At 61.0% G+C, this 23,136-nt stretch overlaps 1 protein-coding gene across 2 annotated transcripts in view; it reads left to right on the forward strand.

The window, feature by feature from the left end:
• Positions 1 to 11,419: 11,419 nt before the first annotated feature.
• Positions 11,420 to 23,136, forward strand: part of SLC12A7 (solute carrier family 12 member 7) — a 31,229-nt gene continuing 19,512 nt past the window's right edge. For both annotated transcript variants that reach the window (XM_075540825.1, XM_075540826.1), the window contains exon 1: positions 11,420 to 11,634. In XM_075540825.1, the coding sequence (XP_075396940.1) occupies positions 11,475 to 11,634 (160 nt within the window). In that variant the 5' untranslated portion in view covers positions 11,420 to 11,474. The remainder of the gene's footprint in view (positions 11,635 to 23,136) is intronic.

The following is a 23,136-nucleotide window of genomic DNA, read 5'->3' on the forward strand; positions in this document are numbered from 1 at the left end:
TCCCCCCCCAGAGACCCTCTCAGCGATAATGTGACCCTCAGGGAATCCGACAGTGATAATGTGACCCCAGGGGATCCCCCACAGCTAAATGTGATCCCTAGGGAACCCCCACCATCTACAACATAACCCCTCAGGGGACCCCAGCCAGCTATAGCGTTACCCCCTAGGGGACCCCAACCAGTTACAATATGACCCACCTAGGGGACTACACCTGGCTATAACATGGCCCCCAGGGGACCCCAGTGAATTATACACAATGACATCAAGTCCCCCTGAAACCAGGGGCTGTCTCGCTGACTTCCTATCTTGCTTCTCTCTGACTCGGGTGCCCTCATTATGGTAGGTCCCTGGAAGGTGGCTGCCAGACCTTTCTTCTAAGGCACTTACAGAGGGACTCGAACACCCCCCCCCCCGCCCTCTCTGGTCAGCAACCGGGTGCATGGCACCGTGTGGGCATGCCCTCCCTCCTGGCCCATGCTGCTGAGCCCTGCAGATGGTTCAGATCTGAAGGTTGGCAGCACGGGCACTCTGCCACTGCCTCCTCCCCACACTGGGGGGTGCGAGCTAGGTGGGTTATCAGCAAACTCCCCCGCTGCCTTAGTCGTCCACAGACGTCCCTCCGAGGGGCTCTGTGTCCACGGTTACTATGGAATCCCCTTCGCTGTCATCTGTCTGTCTGTTGCACTGGCTTCACTGTGGCTGCTACCTGCAAGGTGTCCTGTTCAAGCCCACCTGCTGCCAGGCAGGCGATCCAGGAGGCTATCTGCTCCAGAAGTCTCAGCAACCTGGGACCGGGTCGGTGCATGAGGAGGAGACTTCGAGGGCAAGCTGCAGGGAGGCCACTACATGGAGGGGCTGGACGGGGCCTGGGGGTCAGGAGCTGAAGCCTGCTCCAGTCCCCAGGACCCTCCAGAGAAGGTTCTAGAGAAGGACATGCAGGCAGGTCCCACTGAGGGGCTTAGCTGTGTGGCCTTGGGGACGGCCACACAGCATCTGGTCTGGCCTGGGGGGACAGCAGGACCGGAAGGTCTTTGGTCATGGCCAGGAGGGAGGGAGGCTCCATGTGACCCACCTGGCTGTGGGCCATCAGTCGTGGCCGTGCCCAGGAAACCCCGTGAAGTGTGGCCAGAAGGTGGCGTCCAGACTCCAGAGCGTGTGTACATGCCTGTGTGTGCACGTGAGCACACTGGCCTGTGGGTGCAGGTGTGTGCACGCATCCCAGGGTGCGTGCAGCTCCGTGTGTAGGTGCCTGTGCGTATACGAGTGCACACGTGTCTCTGTGAGTGTGTGCATGTGTGTATGGCTGCTGTGTGTGCATGTGTGTGTCTGCTTGTGCACGCATGCATGAACAAGCATGCGTGTGTGACTGCGTGTCTGTGAGTGTATGCTTACACACGTGTGAGCATGTGCGTGTGTGTGAGTGAGGGGTGTGTGCGTCCATGTGTGTCAGTGAGTACACCCGTGGGTGTGCATGTGCAGCTTTTTATGAGCACGGCAGCACCCTTTACACCGTGGACACGGGACTCTCTCCCAGCTGCCCTGGCAGGGGTTTCCGCTGCTGTTTCTTGGTGACAATGGCTTTTGGAGGAGTTATTTCAAAACAAATCCGAGTAACACTGAGGGGAGCAGGTAGAGGGGCCCTGTGAGGTAGTGACAAGTCCTGGACATGCCCGCTCAGAGTTCGAGGTGTCCCACCTGGCCACTCAGACCTTGCCCTCCACCCTGGGCGGGCTGCCCGTTGCCCAAGGAGGCTATGAGGAGCCGACGCGGGTCCTTGTCCTTGGGGCTTGCTGCTTCCTCTGGTGTCAGCGGCTGTGGGACATGGCAAGGACATGCAGCCAGCAGCTCCTGTTTCTAGGAAACTCAGTAAGGACGATTTGTAGACAGAGGACAGGTTGACACCAAGGTGTGGGGGAGGGGAAGCAGCTGGGCCCAGGGTGCTGGGCCCGGGCCAGGGGTTGTAGTGGCTGCCCGCCCGTGCTGGCTGAGAGAGCGGGTGTATCATTGGCATTTGATTGTCTCGGCCATGCAGTGGGGCCCCCAGCTGCAGGTAAGGTTCCAGATTCCATAGCCGGGCTTCAGCTCCTGTTGAGGTGTCTCACCCCATTGTGGGATCCCGGCTCTGTGTTGGTAACTCAGCATTGTGTCGGGGTCCTGGCTCTGTGTAGGGGGGTCGTGGTTCCGTGTGTGGGGGGGTCCCAATTAGGGGGCTTAGAAAAACATAGAGGTCTACTTTCATGTCAGGGGTCCCAGCTCCACACTGGGGTAGGGTTTGTTGGAGTCTTACCTCCATGCTGGAGTATCAGCTCTATGTTGGGGTTCTGGCTCTGAATCGGGGTCTTTACCCTGCACTGGTGTCCTGGCTCTGAATTGGGGTCTCAACTTTGCACTGGGGGTCCTGGCTCTGAATAGTGGTCTCAACCCTGCACTGGGGGTCCTGGCTCTGTCAGGGTCCCAGCTCTTTGTTATGGGTTCTGGCTTCATGTTGGGGGGGTGTCCCAGGTTCCATCCTGGGAAGTGGTCCTCAGCTGCACAGTGGAGGTTTCAGCTCTGTGTCGAGGGTCCTTGCTCTTTTGGGGCTCCCAGGCTCCACATTAGGGGTCTGAACTCAATGTTGGGGCTCTGTGTGGGGGGGTGGTGGTGGTGGTGAGTGTCCTGAGTTCTGAGTCTTCTGGTGGTTTGACACACAGGAAGGAAGAAGTGAACCAGGACAGGAGGGTTGGGGGGGTCCTGCTCCCCCCAAGACAGTGAGTCTGCCCCCCCCATGCTACTCTGGACAGGCATCTCCCCGGCCCACCCAAGGGGCTGAATATGGGGGCCCTGAGAAGACAGGCCTTCTCAGAGGATGAAGACCCCATGTCTGCCCATCTGGACGGTCTCCAGAGGAGAGGGGCCACAGCAAGGACAGCCTACTGCTGGCTATTTGTCTCAGGAAACCCTCACCCCCCACCCCTGGGACACTTTCTAGGAAGCCAAGTGTCCAGCTTCCCTGCAGCTGACCAACATGGGCTGGCTGCCCTGCCTGTGTCTACAGCCCTGGGCCCCCGCTGCCCAGGAAACAGGGACATACTGGAGCCAGGCCAGCCAGCAGCGCCACTTCCTGTGACAAGTGAGCCTGGCTCCAGCCACAGTGGCTGCTGGAGGCCCTGAGCCCCACCCTGCGTGGGCATGGAGAGGGCTGAGCATGCCCTGTCCTCATAGGCCATGCCCTGCCTGGTCCTACCCCAGACTGTCCCATCAGGGTCACTGCTGGCCTGGGCTCAGCCTTGACCTTGTTTCAGGGTACCAAAGAGACCCCAGATCTCAAATATTACTTAAGAACATTGATCAAGTCTTAAATGAGACAAAACACAAAACATGTCATGTGGATGAGGGAGACATTGGTCAGACGTCGTGATGGGGTGGGAGGCCATGTGGGCTGGAGGGTGCTCAGGTTGACTGGCAGATCCAGGACGGCTGAGCCTAGCTGGGTCTCTTCTGTTAGACATCTAGGGCCTCTGACACAGGCAGTCCGGGCAGGCTTGGGACCGAGTGACCTCCATGAAGTCCGCCAGGACAAGCCCTGTGGGAAGCTGCCCCTCCCAGGGCTAACCCATGTCCCAGTATACTCTGCCCCGAGGCAGCACTCCCCGTTCTGCCCCAAGTCAAGGAATTCCGTGGAAGAGGAAAATCCATCTGGGGGCGACGTTTCGGGGCGGTCGCTGTCACCCATTGCCTTTTGCAAACAGGGTGCTCAGAACATAAACTCTACCACAGCCTTCACACCCTGGGCACCTCCTGCACCTTGTAGCTGCCAGCTGGCCTGGGTGACATCCCCTCCCCCCTTTCCTGAGCCTACCCTGGCTCTCTGGGGGTCCCAAGAAGACTATGCAGGCAGCTCTCCTCCCCTCACCAGGACAATGCTGCCCAGTGGGCACAGCTGCTTGTCCTGCTCACCACCCAGAGGTAGGCTCAGCTAAACCAGGACTAGTGCGATGGCACAGGACGGGGCGGCCCTTGGGTCCTCCCCACCACAGGGTGGCCAAGGCCTGCAGCCAGGCAGCCGCCGAGACAGGAGGATGTGGGTCCCTGAGGGCTCACCCACTGGCTGCCCGGCCGCCCTCATCAGCTCTGGACTTCCCATCAGGCATTCCTGCTGGAAGGCATGTTCCTCACCGGTGAGAGAGACTCTTGTAAGAATTCAACAGCAAAGACTGTGTTAGGGGCTTACAAGGGAGGGGACCCCAAATCTGGCATCGCTTAAGGCGGATGCTTATTAAGTCTTCAGCCAGACAATGAGGAAGGACCAAGGAGGACGCATGGTCCAGGTGAGGGAGGCCATCGGGAGGCCTGAGGTTATGGTGCCTAGGGAATGACAGAGAACCAGACACTTAAGCAGCACCCAAGGTCAGAGAGAGGTGAGACCCGGAAAGAGGATGGGTGACAAGCTGATGCTAGGGGCCCCTCACAGTGACCCTCTCTCGGTGCCGCAGAAGCAGCACCACCTGATTGTCTGCATGTCTGAGCCGCTGCAGCAGCCACGGCGTCCGTCCTTCTCATCGAAGGCCTTCCTCTTTGGCACGGTCCCTGCACATTACCACGTGGGGCGTCCTTCTCTGGGACCCATCTGGTCCTGACCACACACTCAAAGTCCGTGAGACAAAGTCTCGCCATGCTTGCCTCTCAGGGGTGCTCTGGCCGTCCTTCCAGGACAGATGTTTGTCCTCCTGGCCTCCGTGGTGCTTTCCTATCCCTCGCCAGCATGACCGCTGAAATGCAGTGACTCTCCTCGGGGCTTCCGTCTTCGACGGCCCCGCCTGTGGTGCGGTGGGGACCCCAGGGCTCTGGTCAGGCGCACTGAAGCCTTGCTCTTCGACACTCAGCAGAGGTCTCCCGAGACGGGCTCACCCAGTACTCGGCATGGACCTCCTGACTGCTGCTTCCGTGAACGTCGATGGGGTCCCAGCCAGGGAAAATGCTGGCAGCCCTGCCTGCTCTCCGTCGAGCATGCTGTTACCTGCCGGTCCAGGTGTGGGGGTTTTCTAGGTATTAGAGGTGGGCCACGGTGGGGACACATACATTCTCTGGACAGAACCATTGGCAAGAAAGGTCCACGGCCTCTGACCCAGCCAGCCAGGGCAGGGCTCATGACCTTGCAATCCCAGGATTTGGGCCCCTTTCAAGGGCGCACAAGGACAAGCCCCTGAGGGAGACTGCCCCTCCTGCCACGTTCCAGGTGAATCCCTCACCCACTGCCCAGAGGAAACGGAGCAGAGATGGACATAGGGCCCCAGCATCCCCCACACCAAGCAATCCAAACTCCAAGCCTCCCAGCCAGCACCGAGTCCTGGTGGCCCTATAGAGCAGGGTAGAGAGGCCCCTGAGGATTTCTGAGGCTGCAACTCTTCATGGGCATAGAAAGCCCCATCTTTCTTACTCCGAGTCGCCGGTGTCTTTGAGAATGAAGACTCATAGCCCACTATGCCACCATCCCCACCTTACTGGCAAATGGGCAGAAGGAATCCAATGGAGCCTTAATCCACCTGGGGTCCCTGCAGATGGATTTGGGCCTGTCACTGTTGTCCGGAGCCTTCTGCAAGCCTGGTGCTCAGGATTGAAGCTGTCCTTCTGGACACTGCTAGCCACCAGAGCAGGGCACCCCAGTGACCCCTCCTCCCTGCCGGCCCCTCCGAACCTGGGCTACTCAGAGGCCGGGGAGAGAGCTTGTGCACCCCCCCTCACCACCCCTGGGCAGCCTGCACCTGCGTCAGCTCCAGTCTGCAGGCCAGACATGGGCTTGCTCCTCACAGACACAGTGCCCGTCTCTGGAGGTGTGGACACATGTCCTTTGGGTGACGCCCTGCCGGCCACGTTAGCTTTGTGGCCGGTGTCCCACTCATCCTGTAAGAGCCCTGGTGACTTAAGGGTTACAAGTTTGGCTTCAAACGCAAAGTCAGCTGTTTGAAACCACTGGCTAGCTGGTGCCCGGGCAGCAGACAGGGCTTTCTGCTCCCACAGAGAGTTAGTCTCCAAAGTGCAGGGGCGGTCCTCTAGGCTGCTATGCAAGGCCACCACTCGATGGCAGGGAAGTGGAGACTGATCTTCATGAGTTGGGGGTATTGAGGCCCCGAGGAGCTGCAGACACTGTTTTCTGAGTGAGAATCTGGGGGTGCAGACAGTGGGGGCCCCCAGCTGCTCATCCAAGGGCTAGATAGTTGAATCCACCCAGGGACTCTAGGAAGAAAAGCCTGCTGGCCTTCAGAGAAGGCCGCTGCCCCTGCTCTGATGCCGGCACCCTCCAACAGCCCATGTATGGGGCGTTTCTGTGGTGGGTGCGCGCATTTAGGGCCGCCCACAGCAGGCTAGGTCCGCCTCAACCCTGTCGTTACTGAGAGTGGGGCTGGGTGCACGCGGTGCACAGTGCATGCAGTCCCAGCCTCCTGTCTGACCCTCCTTGGGGCTGGGAGGAAGCAGGGTATTGGAGGATGGATTGTGGGGAGCTTGGAGTACACTTCCCAGCTGGGGTCGTGGGGGAGCTCAGACCCCACCCAAAGCCGTCTTCCTGCCCCTAGGGCAGTGTGATCAGCTGACCCCTGAAACAGGTGGGGAGGCTGGGGGGTAGGCAATCCTACCTGCATCCTGAACCCTGGGGGTCTGGCAGGGGCAGTCAAGGGTATAAGGGGGCATGGGGTATTTGTCAGGGAGGCAGGGGCATAGGGGGCACAGGGAAGCTGTATTTTGAGGAACAGGGGTAGATATGTGGCAACCAGGGGAGCATGGGGTCAGGCCTATGTTGGGTACCAGGGATGTGGGGGTCAGATGGCAGGCATGTAGAACATGGGGGGTCAGGTCTGTGTTGGGGACCAGGGACCAAGGTCAGGGGACAGGCGTGGGGGGCAGGGGGAGCATGGGGCTAGCAGGAAGGTGGGTGCTGGTACTTGGGGAACCAAGTATGTGGATGGCCAGTCCCCCACATGCTTTGTCCTGACTGTGACAGCTGTTCCTCCAGGCCTGTAGGGGTCTGTGAGTAGGCCCGAGGGGGAGGGGGGAGCAGGGAGCCCAGGCCGGAATGACTTTGGGCACTTCCAATGGGGGAGGCACAGCAAAAGTGGGCACTTCTGGCCATCTCCTTGAGGATGTCTGGGGGGTGGGGGCACTGGGCCATGGTCTGCAGTCTCCAGGGGTTCCTGATCTTGAGCTCAGCAAGCCAGGCAGGAAGCCCATCCCCAGCAGGCAGGGCTCAGGAAGAAAGTTCCAGAACCTTTGACCTGAGGCTGTGCTGCCCAGAGCAGCCCCACCCTTGCCACCTGGCATCCAGCTTGGAGAGCTTCCTGCCATGGGGCAGACACAGCCCCTGGGTGCTGTGGCTGTCAGGGAGCTTGCTGCAGAAGCTAAGGGCCCAGCCAACCCCACGGTAATTGCTGGAACATTCTGTCTCCTGCAGGTAGGTCACCCTGAGACCCTCACGAACTGTGTGGATGCCTTATCTCCTCTTTAAATATTTACATGGTGCGGAGAGAGGGCCAACTGGGGAGCCCTGCTGCCCAGTGGTTTCTTGTTGGGCTGCTCACTGCGTGGTCAGTGGTTCAAAACCACCAGCTGCTGTGCAGGAGGGAGATGAGGCTCCCTGCTCACATGAAGAGGCTCAGTCTGGGAAACCCACAGGGCCGACCTACACTGCCCCAGGGGGTCGCTGTGAGTCTGATTTGGTGAGGACTGCTGGGGGTGTGTGGGGGGGACTGTAGAGAAGGGCATGGGTGCTCCAGGGAGGGAGGGAGAGGCTGCAGCCCCCACCCTACCCAGCCCCCTCTCTGGGCCCCAGTCTCACCAGGCTCCACTCCACACCTCCTTACCAGCAGGAGACAACACAATTAGGGATGGGGCTGGGGACAGGCCCCCTGGCTGACCTTGAACCCTGCCCCCTCCTGGCTCTTCCTTCTGAGGACACTTGACTGAGCGTGCCCTGAGTCCACTGACGGACTTTATAGACTCTTTCTCTTCACATCCCCAACACCAGTTGTGTCCTGGGTCCATCTCGGCTGCTGTCCCTGGAGGTGGCCTGCTCTACCGCTCAAAAGCACTGCCTCAGAGCCGATGGCCACTCACGGTGGCCCCATGGGAGCAGAGGCCTTCTTCTCTCTCCTGTAGAGCAGCTGGTGGGTTTGAATGGCCCACCCTGTGGTCCACAGGTCAGTGTATAAGCTAGGTCACAGAGTCCAGAAGCTCTCTGTAAGCTTCTAGAAAATTCCCTCTGCAGTCTCCAGGCTCCAGTGAAAGGCTTCCTTGTAGGGTGTTCTGCTGGGGACTCAGAGTCCCAGACCACCGAGATGTCCAGTGTCCTGTGGAGGGCAGGGTCCTGAGTCCCAATGACTGTTCAGGGAGGCAGCTAGCTCATGCCAGGCTTAGGTCTTGGGGGGGGGGGCAGAGGTAGGGAGGAACTTCTAGGGGGGGAGGGGGTAATGCAGCCATCACCAGGTCCTCCAGGATTTGTTGGGCTCCTGACCTGCTGAGAGGCTCCCCCAAATGCCAACCTCTTTGCTGTGTGCTCCCAGAACAAGCAGCACCCCTGCCCTGTGGTCCTCTCAGAACTGCCAGGACACGCTGGACCCCAGATTGGGACAGGCTGGTCTGGGAGATGGGTGAAGGCCGGCACTGCCCTGCATTTCTGTTCCAGGTCCCAGCAGGCAGCCCAAGCTGCTCCAGCCAGTTCACCAGGCTCCTGTTTACTTGCTCTTTGGACAAACACACCAGGTGGCCGCCCACCCCCTCCAGGCAGGAGGTGCCCCAGGGCAGTCCACAGGCCTACAAGGGACTTGGGGTGGTGGCCAGTCATCAGTCCCATGCTGAATGGATTCAGGTGGGATCCATCTAGGTCTTCAGTGATGGCTTTGGCCTGGGGCATCTCAGAGCCCAGCTGAGACCTGTGGGGGAGAGGGGAGGGGGAGGGGGGACTTGCCCAAGTTTGGCTGCCCTGCAGCTCCACAGAGTGGTCCTGCAGGGAGGAGCTCCTGCGGCCTATGCCTTTGCTCACAGCCTCAGCCTGGGAGTGGCAGCCCCTCTGCCCCCCTCCCCCTGCTTCCTCCCTTCTGCCCCCTCAGGCCTTCCTCACTCCCTGCCCCCCTACTCTGCCCCTCCCTTCCCTCTCCCCTCCCCCTCCCCTGGTTCTTCACTTCCCCTTTTTTCCTCCTCCTCCGCCTCCCTCCCAGCCCTCCCCCACCCGCAGGGTCACGGGACCCAGCCGCCCGGCCGGCGCCAGGGGCTAGCCTTCTTTTCATCAGCGGAGACGGCCCCTCTCCGGGGGCTGTGCCTGGGGGCGGCCTGAGGGGAAACGCACAGCAGCTCGCAGAAGGCCTTGGTTCCAGTGTCCGCTCCGCCTGCCACCCAAGGCCAGACCGCGCACTCACACCCCCGGCCCAGCCCACTTCATGATCATCCAGCACCGAGTCCCAAGGACTCAGAGGAGAAGGGAGAAGTGTCCCTCCGAAGCCCTTGTGACCAGTGACTCAGAGGGGAAGGCCCAGCAAGCACACTTGCTCTGTGGCAGCTGGCTGGAGCATCCCCTGCCCCCAGGGACCGGTTCCACTCAGAGTAGGGGATCTCTGCACCACAGCGACAGCCAAGGCCAGCCACCAGGCCCAGCTGCCCCCTGCGGTGCTACCTTGCAGTGACCTTGCTGGAGCTGACCAGGGTCCTGTCAAGGGTGTGGAGCTCTGCTGACCACCCTTTTTTCGGCTGATAGCAACCCCCCATCTGTTGAAGCCCAAGCCAAGCCTAGTGAAGATATGACCGCAAACCAGTTCTGTGTCTTGAAAACAGCATAGAGCCTAGGTTCACAGGAGAGAGACCAGGAAACGTGCCTCTGTACAGATAGCTGTACACTCAAGGGAGCTCTGTGAGGCCTGTCCTGTAGGACAGGGTCCCCAAGAGGTGGATGCAGCAAGCTTTCCCCATCAATGACAAGGAGGTCACCCCTGGGAAATGATTCCCACTCCTGATGGCAGACAAGTGCCAGCAAGGCTAGCAGTTGACGACTTTCTGGGAATCTGTTCTGACACTCGGTCACTATGAGTAGGGTTAGCTCTTTTATAGCAACTGGTTCAGTTTAATGTCTTTGCGGAAAAAATCAATACTAGAGATGGGCACTAATGGTTGCTAATAGCACAAAAAGAGTTGACAGCCATAGGTTGTTTGTGACCCCAGAGAGGACACATCACTCACCCCAGAGAATCTAAGGACCCCTGAGGACAGTCTGAGACCAATCATGTTTCTGGCTGCAGGTGCACATTCCCCTGTACAGGGGGGTTCTACTGTATATACATTGTATCCAGAGCCCCTGTCCTGACCTCTGGCAGATACATTGTATCCAGAGGCCCAGAGCCTTCCTATAAGATGCTCACCCTTGTAAAACAGCAGCCCGGTAGAGGGGAGGGTGGATTAAAAGAGACAGAGAAGACAACATTGAAACAGGAGGAAAGCCAAGCCTTGGTATGGGTGACCGAGGCCTGTGAAGAAGGGAAAGGAAGTGGTTCCATTGGGGTCAGGAGAAGGTTGCTCTGTGGGGAAGGGGAGGTGCTGGGCCTGGGCCTCTGGAGCTAGGATGGCAGGGAGGTGCTTCTGGGGTCTGGCAGTTCTTGCAGAGCCGTGAGCACCTTGGCCCCCACCCCAGGCCTCAGCTACCATGACCAATGGATCAAAAATGCATGCATTTGACATTTTTAAATGTTTAAATTTAAAATGAGTTGGAAAAGACTTGACAGCAACTACCCACCCACCCCCTAAACTTACCCAAACCAAATCTATAGCTGCCATCTCCCCCTAGCAGTGACCAGGGAAGGGTTCCAGAGACTGCACTGACAGTCCTTGCAGGAGCAAGCTCCCTGGTCTCCCTCCAAGCAGCTGGTGGGTTTTGAACTGCTGACCCGAGATGGTTAGCAGCCCAGCCCTCACCTCTGTCGCGTGGGGGGGGGCGGAGGGGGGCGGGGGAGTAGGGTCTGTCGGTGAGGTGGCGGCAGGGCTGAATGTGGACAGCCTTGCAGCAGGGGGACGGGCAGTGGGGAGGATGCTGGCTGGTGTGGGGGTAGTGAGGCAGCGGGTACTGTCCCGTGGGGGTGGGGCATGGACAGGGGAGGGGTGACGGCTGTGGGGGCGGGGTGCGCAGTGTAGAGGGAGCTACAGCCCCGCGGGGGTGGTGGGCATGACTTGGGGAGGGGACCGCCCTGACCGGAGGGGACCGAGTGGTGCAGGAAAGGGGGCGCTGCGGGTGTCGACGCCCAGCGGCCCGGTTTAGCAAGGGTCTGGGGGCAGCGGGCTAGCGCCACCGCTGGAAACTTTCCCGAGGCCAAGGGGCGTGGGCGGGGCCGAGGACCGACGGCCGGCAAAGGCGGGACCTGAGAGGCGGGGCCTGAGGCGGAGCTTGGGACTTGGGGCGGGGCGGGGTCAGCGGGCCAGGCTGGGAGCTGCCGCGCGGGCGGGCTGGCGGCGGAGCAGAGACGGCCATGCCCACCAACTTCACCGTGGTGCCCGTGGAGGCGCGCGCTGACGCGGCCCAGGCCCCGGACGGCGGCGACGAAGAGGCCGGGTGGCTGGGGGCTCAGGGCTGCCCCGAGGGCCACGCGGGGCCGGAGCCCGCCAGTCCCACGCGGAGCTGGAGCCCGGGTGAGTGCCGGGGGGAGGGGACGGGAGCCGGGACCCTCTGCGCCCTCTCCCTTCCTTCCTGGGGCACCCGCACCCCCCTCACCCCGCTGCTCGGGGTGCCGCCTCCCTAGTGGATTCGCCCTGCACTCACCACTCCCCACCCGTCGGCGACCGGCGACCCCGGGGCACTTGGCTGGACGTGGAGTAATAGAGGCACCTGTGTGTGGATGGGGGCGGCTGTAGAACCCTCCGCGAGTGGGGGGGCTGTGCCCCCATGGGCACCTCTATCTGGTGGGCGCCCCGACCTTGTATTGGCTGACCCTGTAGCTGCCCAGGGCTTGGGGCAGCCCCCCCGCCCTCCCCCCGCCCCCGTCAGGCTGGGTGGGCCCTGCACTTACTTTTGGTGAAGTCAGGGTGCTGGCAGGCTGGGGGATATGGGGAGGAGGGATTTCTAGTGATTGAAACTGGCTTCCCTGGGGCTGGTAGACTCACAGACCTTGGCGGGTCAGCCGCAGCATCCCGGAGAGAGGGCAGGCTCTGTGCATGGACCCCAGAGTCAGCTGCTGGTAGCCAGGCCCATGACAGCAGGACCCTGGTAGACAGTTTGGGGGGCGTTAGGAGACTGGTGGGGAAGACCCCCTTGTTATCTCTTGCTGTGGGTGAGAGGCTAGCCTGGCTTGACTGTGTAAAAGTGGTCCTAGTATCCCTCACTGGACAGGGCAGGGACAAGCACAGAAAGCACCCAGCACCCCCTCCCACCCAGCACAGACCTTAGTCGGGGTCCCAAGAGGCACCTCAGGGTCAGCGCCTGTGTGATCCCATCCGGGCAGCCCTGGCTGGACTCAGTGGGAAAACCACAGGGCTTGGGCAGTGGTTACAGGAGGAGGTGGCTGACATTCCAGTATGGGCAAGGCCCCCAACAAGCCCCTTCACCCAGGGTGAGAGTGGCACTGTAGTTTGAGGGTAAGCTCCTGTCTGAACAAGGAGGGTCCCAGGCAAGTCTTGGGGTCAGGGTGAGGAGAAGTGACATTCCAGCCAGAGGTCAAGTCCCAGGGGCCACACCCTGCAGAGGGGACAGGGTCCTCTGTGCCTGGGCTCGTGGGTACTGCATGTGTGGGCTGTTCTCTGTGGTCTGCTGCCTGAGAGGCAGACCCTGAGTGTGTGACCCCAGCCCGTGCTGACCAGGAGCTTGGGCTCTCTTCCCTGTGTGGTTAGGAAGCCCTACTGATGCTGAGAGCAGCTACAGGGTACTGTGTGGCTTGGGGTCCCTCTCAAGGGGGCACAAGCACCGCACCTGGGGGTCCACACTGCACTGAGGGTCCTGTCAAGGCCAGTGCCAAGCCCCATCTGATCTCTAATTTTGTACATTCTGCAGGACAGTAGAAGTGCTTCTTTATAGATGCAGGCAGCCTCATCTTTCTCCCACAGGGCAACTGGTGGGCTTGAACCCCCAACCTTGTGGTTAGCATCCCAGCTCCTGACTGCAGCACCCTGGGCTCCTCTGGCCCAGTGGCCTCCTGTCCTTCTGAGGGCACCCAAGGGAGGCCTCTGAAGTGGATCTGGGGAGTCCCATGCAGAGGTGCTCAGGCACTGGGCCTGGTGGCGGTGGTGCTCTCATAGAGGTGGGGGTGGGGGGCTCATGGAGGGAGAGTCCAGTCCAGGCGCCTAGGTCAGTGGCTCCACAGCCACTGAACATTAATTAACCTTGGGCTGTCCCTGTCTGGGGGCCTGGCTGGGCCTCACGGCCTTATCGAGCGGCTGGGCCTTCCTCACTCACTGGCAGCACTGGCGTCCCCTGGTCCCACTGCCCCTGCCCTACCTGCACCAGGCTGTGGGCCACTCAGCCTCACTGAGCAGGGGGTGAAGTTTAACTGGGGGTGTCCCATCTCCAGGTGAGCACTACTGCGCCGGCCTGTTCATGCTCCGAGAGTTTGGCCTGCAAGGGGCCAAGAAATGGCCTGTCCCTCTTTTGTCCTGCACAGCGCCTACACGGTGGGCACACATGGTGCTGGGGGGCTGTGACTCTGAGCTGGTAAAGACCCCAGCTCTGTGGCCCTTTGGGGGTTACCTGTGGGCCTTGCACAGACTTGAGTGGTTCTAGGAGAACTAGGGGAGTCTGGCCTGTCCCCTGGCCCTCACTAGTCCTCATGTCCTTGAAGGGCCCTACTGCAGTCCAACCTGGTCCCTCACCCCACACAGACCATCTGCCCACCGACTCCCTTGCTTTACACATGGATACCCCTGCCCCTCACCCTGCACATGGACCCCCCTGCCCCCGCCCTCCACCGTCCCCTGACTCTTCGCCTTTGTCTTTGTGACTGTGTTTTAGCATGCTGGCCTGGTGACCTGGGTCCCCACAGAGCTGACGGGATATTCCTGGGGCTCCTCCCAGGTCTTGCTGGCCCAGGCACTCATCTTGGGACCACTGAGCTGAGACCCAGGGTCTGGACACAGTTTCCCTCTCGAAGAGCTGAATGTAGTGAAGCACAGGGTCCCTGGGGGCACCGATGACCGGGTTTAGACAGGAAGTAAAGGACCCTGGAGACCTGTCCTGGGGCAGCGCTAGGGTCGGAGGTCACGGCATAAGTGTCCAGGGTCACAGACTGCTGGGGTGGGAGGTTGAAGTGTGTGGGGGCGGGGTCACAGGACTCTGGGATTAGAGGTCACGGTGCCACTGTCGGGGGTCACAGGCCAGGTGTGGGTCACCGAGTTCAGGGTTCAGAAGCAAAGGACCCGGGAAGGTGGTACACAGAGGCTGGAGGTACACTGCCCCCCCTACCGCCCCCCCCCAGGTCCCTCAGGCCCCGCTGTGCTGCAGGAGGAGAGGTAGCTCCTCACTCAGGTTACGGTCATGTGAGTCAGTTAGTCTGAAAGGCCTGGGGCTCTCCAGGAAGACAACAGGTGAGTCTCCTGGCTGATCTGACATCCCCCCACCCCTGGTCAGAGGTGCCCCCCATGCTCTGGAAGATGGCAAGGTGGTTTGGTGTAGGATATGGTCCTCCTGTCCCCACCCTGCTGGTGGCAGCCTGGAGCCTGGGTGGTTGGCCCATGAGCCCACCAGTCTGGGGGTGTAGGGGTGGGGATGAGCAGGGGCTCTAGGCCTCAGCAGGTGGAGAGGGACTGGGTGAGGGTGAGGGGCTGCAGCAGGTGGTGTGGCGGTCGAGCTGTCCTGGGGCAGGGGACCTGTTAGTGTCACTGCTGTACACTCAGGCATGCCACACATGCACACACGTGCACCACCACCACTCCGCACACACAGCCACCTTGGGGCCCAGCCTCATGTGGGGGGGGGCTTAAGGGTGTCAGCTTGGCATGGGGCCCCCCTTAATCCTGTGTGTGCACCCCGGGAACACACCCACCTGTGACTCGGCCCAGCACCCTCCCCTGCCTAAGTCCCCCTTTCCCTCCCTAAGCTCCAAGTGACACCTGATATGCTTCCTGAGTGGTCTGCTGAGAACATGAGGGTCAGCACAGGGAGCCCTTGTGGCCGAGAGAGGGGGTTCCCCACCCTGTGGTCTGGGGTCCAGTGTGGGGTTCAGCAGGGCCATGGGGTCAAGCTGTGGTTACGTGTCAGATGGCTGTTCTGGGCTGTGGGGAGGGGCCAGGTGTGCATGAGGAAGTGTGTGTCCCCCAGAGGGCATGGCAGGGCTCTGGGCTGGGAGCAGGGCTCAAAGAGTTAACACCTCTCCTGGGGTTGGGGAGAGGGGGGGCTCTGAGCGGCCTGGTCCCCGCTGATAAGCTGAGCCTGCAGGCTGGAGCTGGGCTGCCCCCAGCTGGGCCATGGCCATGGCTGCCAGTGCCGCGGCTGACCTTGAGGACACTGGTGAGTGACCCTGCTGCTGGGGTCCCTCAGCCTCCCCGTGTCCCCTTGGGGCAGGGGTGGAGCTGACCCCTGTAGCTCTGTGGGACTGACTGTAGCCACCCGATTCCTCTGGGGCAGTTTCTGCTAGAAGGAACTGAGGTGGGTGGTGTACGTTTGTGAGGAGCATCCTGGGGAGCTCGACTGGGGCGACAGTGAGTCCCCACAGGTGGATAGGTGCTCAGCAGGCTCTGTGCCAGGGGGCTGGGACCCGAGGGCTGGAGGACAAACATGTCTGTCTGCACACATCAGAGCACACAGACACACAGCATGCACACTTGTACACACACACCATTGGCACACATGCTGTGTGTGCACACACACTAGCACAGATATCCACACTGTCAGCATGCATATTTGCACATACCCGCCCACCAGTGCGCACACAATGACAGTCTCTCTCCCTTTCTCTCTCTCTCTCTCTCTCTCTCTCACACACACACACACACACACACACACAATAGCATTCCCTCACACACACTGACACACCATCACACACATACACCTGCCAGGACACACGTCATCAGCATACATAATTGTACACCCACAGTCATCAGCGAGCATGCCAGCAACACACACACATATCAGTACACGCGTACATACCACTAGGACACAGACGTACACCCACACCCATCAGCACACACATGTACCCCATACCTACTAGCACCCCCCATACCTGCACACAGTCACCTGTGGGAGCCTGTGCACATGTGTGACATGAGGAAACCAGCCCTTACTGGTCATAGGTCCCGGGCGCCAGCATCTGAGCAGGCTGCCTGTGTCCACTCAGTGAGGAGACCCTGGGAGTGTCTGCGGACGGACGGGGCCAGACGCGATGGAGACACAGCGGAGCTGGGCCAGGTGTCTAGTCTCTGGTCTCTGGGCTGCCCCGTGATGGGCCTTTAGCCCAGTCCATAGGCTGGGTCAGTAATGGGAGCTAGTGGGGCAGGGGGGTGTCTTGGTTTCCCCTGGTCTGGTGAAGGGAGCAGGCACAGTCTTCAACCCCACCTCCGTCTCTTCTGCTCCGCAGGGCTCTCAGGGACGGAGACACTCTTTTGTGTCCCCAGGAGAGTGTCATGGCAAGACTCCCTCTCCTGGACCACCCCCCCTCCAGGTCCCTGGCAGGCAATGTGCCCTGGCATGCAGGGGACTTTCCAGGCCACTTCCTTGTTTACCAGCAGCGGCTCCTGGAGGCGTTGGCAGCTGAATCAGGCTGTGCGCTGCGGGTGGGACTTTACTTGCTGTCAGACTCAGCTATGCTGGCGGCTGTGGCCAGGCCCCTGGGGAGGGTACCCCTCCTCCTGGGTCTCAGGCCTCCTGCTGTGTCTGCCCCTCCTGGTCAAATGAAGAGGCCTGTCCCCAGAGGGCTGTAGGCCATGGGCCATGGGCCTGGGCCGCTCCAGCAAGGCCCATCTTCCTCGCGGGTCCTGGTTTGACTACCTGCCTGACCTGGGCCTCCAGGCTGCTGCGGCCAGGAGTGGCTACTCTAGGTGGGGCCTGGTCTGCAGCAGGGGTCAGATGCATCCTGACCCATCTCCTTGAAATGCATTTGTTCGACTGAGTCTGGGCACAGCCACTGTCACTGCCCGTAGTGCCCAGTGGTGGCCAGGCCCTCACTGTGGCCCCTGTGAGATGTAGTTCACCCGCCCCCCTGCATCTTTGAGCAGGTGGCCCCAGGCTCGTGCAGTGGCTGTCCGATGTGTGGCATGCCTGGACCTCTATCTACCCCCTGGCTCTTGTCCCCCATCCTTGGACCTGTGCCAGTGTGGGGTCCTGGGCCCCAGGCCACTGTGTGTCCTGAACAGGTCAGTTCAGGGACTGTGTTGGTGGGGGCCCTGGGTGGGGTGGGGGCGGGTGCCAGAAAGGACAGGGGGAGGGTTCACTTTGGTGACTTGGGAACACGCGCTGGGGCAGTCGGCGGCTGCACTCGGTGTCCTCGCCTGACCAGGCACATCCAGCTCGCCGGACATTCCATGCTGGCCTGTAGCCGCACCCTGCGGATTCCCCCACCCAAGGCTCAGCCTTCCCCCTGGAGACGCCCCCAGAGAAAAGCCCCTGGGGGGGCGGCAGTGTGGTGCAGGGCTGCTGCTGTGGGCTGGCCAGCAGCTTTTCTCCCTTCAAGGGCATTGCTGGGGAGTGGTGTGAGTATGTGTGTATATGGGGGAGGGGGCGCTGCTGATTCTCCAGAGTGTAGCTACAGTTGTCAAAGACTATTGGGAGGGGCTGTGATGGGGCATCTATTGGGGTTCACAGCTACCCTGGGGTAGAGCATGGCCATGGCAGGGCTACCTCCCCACCCACATGCAGCCTGGAGCCCGGGGGCCCCTCAGGGATGCACTTGGGCCCCCAAGCATGGCAGACTTGGTGGGGGGAGAGTATGACAACACACAGTGGGGAGAGGGATTCTGGAAGATGGGAATTGCTGGGACATGGTCAGAGGAGGGGTCTGAGCTGCTGGCTTGGCTGGCCTCTGACTCTGCCTGGGTGGAGTGGGCATCCCCACTCTGTCGGAAGGCACCTCTGGGCCCAGGGTCCTAGCGGGGGCCCCAGCAGCCTGCTATGCTCCTACTGGCAGAGAGTCTGAGAGGGCCTGGCAGGAGGGCAGCCTGTCCGCATAGGCTCTGGGTCCTCCTTGGGGGCATCACACAACGCTGTCAGGAAGGAGCCTGAAGATGGAGTCTGAGTGGGTCCTCAGAGCCAGGCTGTTCACATGGGAGGACAGTGTGCCAGAAAGGATGGAGGGACATGTGTGAGGGTGGCCTGGCTAGGCCGCATGTGTTCAGGTACCAGGTGTGGGCTGGTGCTCTGTCTGTGCAGAGGCTTGGGGACGTAGGTCTGGACTGGAGTGCATGCTCTGTCTGCATGGGTCCAGGTACCCATGTGTGTGTACCGTCAGAACCCCGTTCTGTGTGCAGTTTATTTCAGAGCTCACCTGTCTGTGCAGACCCGTCGGTGGGGCAGGCACCTGTGGGAGGGGGTGAAGGAGATACCCTTGGTAGAAGAGGAGGGATGCCTGCTGCAGGCATGTGAGTCTGCTTCCTGAGCCCACCAGGGCGCACAGAGCCTCAGCTGGGGCGGGCAGCTGGGCACCCCCATCTTCCGGTCTCTGGGTCATTCTGCTGTGTCCCCCTCACTGTGTGTCCTCTGGTCTCCTGTTCCATGAGGACACTTGTCCTGGGTCAGCGTGACCTTGTGCTAGCAAACGGCACCTGTGGGCCAGCCAGGAGGGTCCTACCCCCAGGGCCAGTTTTGGCCAGGAAGCAGGGTTGTGGGGTGCAGCTCCTGTTTGGTGGGTGTTTGGACATTTTCCTGGACAGTGGGTGGGTGTACAGGGATGTGTGATGCCCTGGCTGCCCCCAGTCTGAGGCCTTCTCAGTGCCCGCTTCTCCAAGCCCTACTAGGGGACCCTGCCAGGCTGCTGACTCACCGCGGGGGGATGAGGACAGCCCTGTGGAGCTGGTTTGGGGTACACAAGCCCTTTCTCGCTCAGGCTGATGTGTACCAGAGGTGGTCACTGCGGCAAGTTGGGGTCCCCAAGAGTCTCTGGAGCTGGTAGGGAGAGGAGGGACAGCAGGCTACGAAGGGGAGAAGAGGCTGGGGAGGGGTGTTTCTAGGGAGGACAGGACCCTGAGCCCATGGAGCGAAGTGGCCCAGGGCCAGTTCTCTTGCCCTGACCTGGACTGCTTGAGGTTGGCTTTGCTTGCTGTTTCTTGTCCTCATGTGGATTTTGACTCAGCCACCCAGAGGACAGAGGGACACTGCTTGGGAGGTTCCCAGCAGCCGGCAGCCAGGCCTGGCTGCACTCCTGAGGGCTCCTTGGCAGCAGTGTCTCCCTTACTGCCTCGAACCCTATGGCCACTGATGTGTCGTGGATGATACATTGTTCCAGAGAGTCCCTCTGAAGGTTGCATTGTGTGCAGTGGGCTCTGAGCAGCTGCCACAGCAGCCTGCGATCCAGTCCACCCCAGCAGCAGCATGCAGAGTGGTGCCCGTGCCCTGAGAACCCCCAGCAGGTGGCATCCTGTGGGTGTGGGCCTTTGTCACTGATCGAGGGCTCCCACTGGGGAATAGCTGTCCTTCCTCTTGGCCCCATGGCTCTCACAGGCCAGGAGACATCCCTGTCATGTGGCAGGGAGGTGGCAAACCTGTCACTTTCAGCTAGACACCAGCAGGGGTGCTGTGTAGGGAGGAAGTGAGGAAGGTGGGTACAGGTGGAAGATGGGGACAGGCGAAGGAAAAAAATACAGGTGAAGGAGGAAGTACAGGTAAGGGAGGAGGTACAAGCGAAGGAGGGAGGAGGTACAGGTGAAGGAGGCAGGTACAGGTGGTCCCTTGGGCTGATGTTGTCAGACCCCAGTCCTGGCAGCCTCCTCAATGAAGGCAGTGTGCCCAGTGTCCACAGTGCAGACTCGGCCTGGTTTAGGGCAGGTGTTTGTGCAGCAGACACACCTGCATTGGCTTTTGTGAGCCTGTTTGGGGTGCTGAGGATCAGCTGCTTCTGACAGCTCTATTGACTCCCCCATCACTCTGGTGAAGGGCCCAACAGTGCCTCAGAACTGCAGGTCGGTGGTTCAAACCCAAAGTCACTCTGCAGGGGCTGCTGAGGCCACCTGATCCCATAAAGATTCTCAGCCAGAGTCTGGTTGGTGGTTTGTTTTGTTCTTGGTCCGATTTGGTGGTGGGAGAAAGATGGAGCATCCAGCCCCTGGGGGCAGTTTTGGCCTGTCCTGTAGGGCTGCTCTGAGTCAGTTGATGGTAGTGAGTTGGGGTTTGGGGGTTTGGGTTGCTGGGGTCTTTGGTCACTTCCCTTCATCTTCCTTCCATTGTGAGGTGATGGCTCGGCTAGCTGACCCCTTGGAGTGTCTGCAGATGTGACCACCTCATGGTGCAGCCCCCAGAGACCCCTGCCCCGTGGGGTGGGGGCAGGTGAGCCTCCTGCCTGAGACCGGTACCTGAACTTGTTGGGAACACTTCGGACTTTCTGTGGCTGTGCCGCGTCAAGGTTCCCAGCTCAGCCGGGCCACCATCCATTGGTCCTGTGTGGGACAGCGAAGGCCTGCGCTGCACAGGGCTCATTGGTGGATATCTGGGGGTCATGCCAGGAGGGTCTCTCTTCAGCAGCACGTCTGGGCGACTTGACTGCTGTTTGCACCACAGGGAGGGACTCTGGTGTGGCTTTAACCCCCAAACCAAGCCGAGTGCCGTTGGGTGGTTTCTGACTCACTGCATACTGGGCTTCCGAGGCTGGTGCTGGGATAGGGCTTCCGAGGCTGGCCGTCTTGGCACCGGCCTCCTCTTTCTATTGCCGAGGGGTCAGTGGGCTTGAACCGCTGGCCTGGGGCTAGCAGCGCCCCCTGGGCTCCTTCTGTGGCTTTAAGGCTCTCTAAATTATGCCGCACATGGACCCGAGATGAGCTGGGCATGGGGCCCCCTCACACAAACCTGTGGGGTGCTTTGCCTCCCCCACCCCCACCAATCTCATTCCTGTGTGAGAGGTCTTGCTAACTGCCTCTGCTTCTCCAGGGCAGTCTTCTGGCTGCTGGTGGCTCCAGAGACAGCCCTGCCTTAGTCTGGATGCTTCCAGATGTTTCTGTGGCCGCCCCTCAGGTTGCCCTGGCTGCCCCTCCTCAGCCGGTGTCCTGTGTCCCTGCTCTGACCCCTCAAGGCTGGTGCTTCCCAGTGTCCTGGGGCGTTCACCCTCACAGTCTGGAGACGGCAGGCAGGGCCACTTTCTCTGCTGCCTGTCCAGGGCCCCAGGAGCATGGCTGTGGCTGGCCATTGCCTGGCTCTCTGTGCCAGGTGAGGACAGGGGCAGGAGGAGCACTATACATTGTGAGGGCCACCACGGCCAACTCCTATCTCTACAGTAGAGTCCAGATGCAACAGGACTAGACATGGTGCAGTGGACAGGGCTGCAGGGAACAGTGGACAGGGCCAGTATGATTTCCAAGTGGGAGGTCACTGCGCACTGCTCCGCCAGGGCAGCAGGATTTGGGGTGCCCCTATGGCCTCTTGCTCTGACTCTGCTCTAGCACCTGACCCTGGGCAGGGGTTCATCCCCTCTCCCTCTGAGCTCTTCATCTAACTTCCATCCAGCCGGCCCCAGCAGGTGAGCTGCCTGCTGCTCCTCCTGGTGGCCAGGTGTCTGGGTCTGTTCCTCTCCTAATGGCCGGCCGGCAGCGTCCTAGTCCAGTCTCTTGGCAGCGACTGGTCAGGGTGGGGGGACACCTGATCTGGGTGCCCCCCCCCCCCACCTTGCTGAGCCCTGCGCTCTCATTGTGGCCGGCAGAGGCCTGGCCTCAGAGCGCCGGCAGCAGGCTGCTGAGCTGAGGGTCTGGTCTGCAGTGGAGAGGCTGTGGTCATGAGCGGGCAGACGCTGGAGGTGGCTGACGAGGGGTCAGGTGAGGAACAGCCGGCTGTGGAGGGTTTGCATAAGAGGCCTGCTCAGGGCAGCCCCCGCAGGGGCAGCTTGTCCACTGGACATCTGTGCCCAAGGGCCCTAGGGATCACCTGCCCCACTGTTCAGCCCATGGGTGTCCTGACAGGTCTGGTGGGGTCTCTTTGCCTGTGCCCCCTTCCCAAAGAGTCACCAGGGGACTGCCTGGAGTGAGGGCAGCAAAGACCCCCCACGTCCCGTGTCAGGGACACATAGGCCAGTCTCCTGGGGAAGCACCTGGTCCGAGCATGTCCCTTGGTGTAGGACAACCGAGGACAGGGGCCCTGTCCCTGTGACTGGGGTCAGGCTGGAGGGCGGCACTGCACCCTGTCCCTGTTCTGGGTGAGAGAGGAGGAAGAGCCCGGCTTTTGTCTACTTGTCTATTTCTGGCTTTCTGCTCCCCTGTAGCCCAGGTGTGCTAGCCTCTTGGGACACTGCAGTCCCTCCTGGTCACCTGGGAGGGTCTCCCTTTGCCACGAGGGACCACCCTCCACCCTCCCGAAGTGGCATGGGCCCCCCAGACTGCCAGGGCCAGGGCCTGCGCCAGCTCACAGCAGCCTCCCGACAGCAGACGGAGCCCTGCCGGGGCCTGCGCCAGCCTCGGGGTGGTTCCTGCGCTGAACCCAGGGTTGTAGCCAAGCGGGCCTCCTCGAGGGCCTTCCTCATGTCACTGCCCCCCTCCTCCAGGTTCTGGTCCCTCCTCAGACGAAGTCTCGCCCCTTGCCTCTAAGCAGCCCCCGCTTGTGTGTCTTCCTTCCCAGTCTTCCCCGAGATCCCCGGCCAGCCCTTCCCCCTCGTGGTTCCGCAGGGACTTCCCGGCTCTCAGGTGTGGAGTAGCCGCTGAACGTGCCCTGGCTTGGACCAGGTGCACCTGCTGAGAGGAAGCATGACTTCGGAACACCGTAGGGAGGGCAGGTGTTGGGCAGCGGGTTTGCCCAGTGCCCAGCACCGTCTGAGCTCTGACTGCTGCCTCCATGGGGACTGGTGATGGATGGGAGCATGAGAGCCGTGCCCACACCACCTTCTCTCTGCTTGCCACGAGGCTGTCTTCATGTTATGTCACCTCTACTGAGGGCTGTAGTCCCCAGTCCTTTCCCCACGGGGCCATGCCCGGGCAGCCCCAGAGGGCTCTGTATCCCCCACAGGACACCTTGCTACTTGGTTTTGTCTGTTTTTCTCCTCGGCTCCCTCGGGACTCGCCTGGTCCTTTGTCCCACTGGGTCCTCCT

The sequence above is a fragment of the Tenrec ecaudatus genome, chromosome 2 (assembly GCF_050624435.1).
Source record: "Tenrec ecaudatus isolate mTenEca1 chromosome 2, mTenEca1.hap1, whole genome shotgun sequence".
Taxonomy (NCBI): Eukaryota; Metazoa; Chordata; class Mammalia; order Afrosoricida; family Tenrecidae; genus Tenrec; species Tenrec ecaudatus.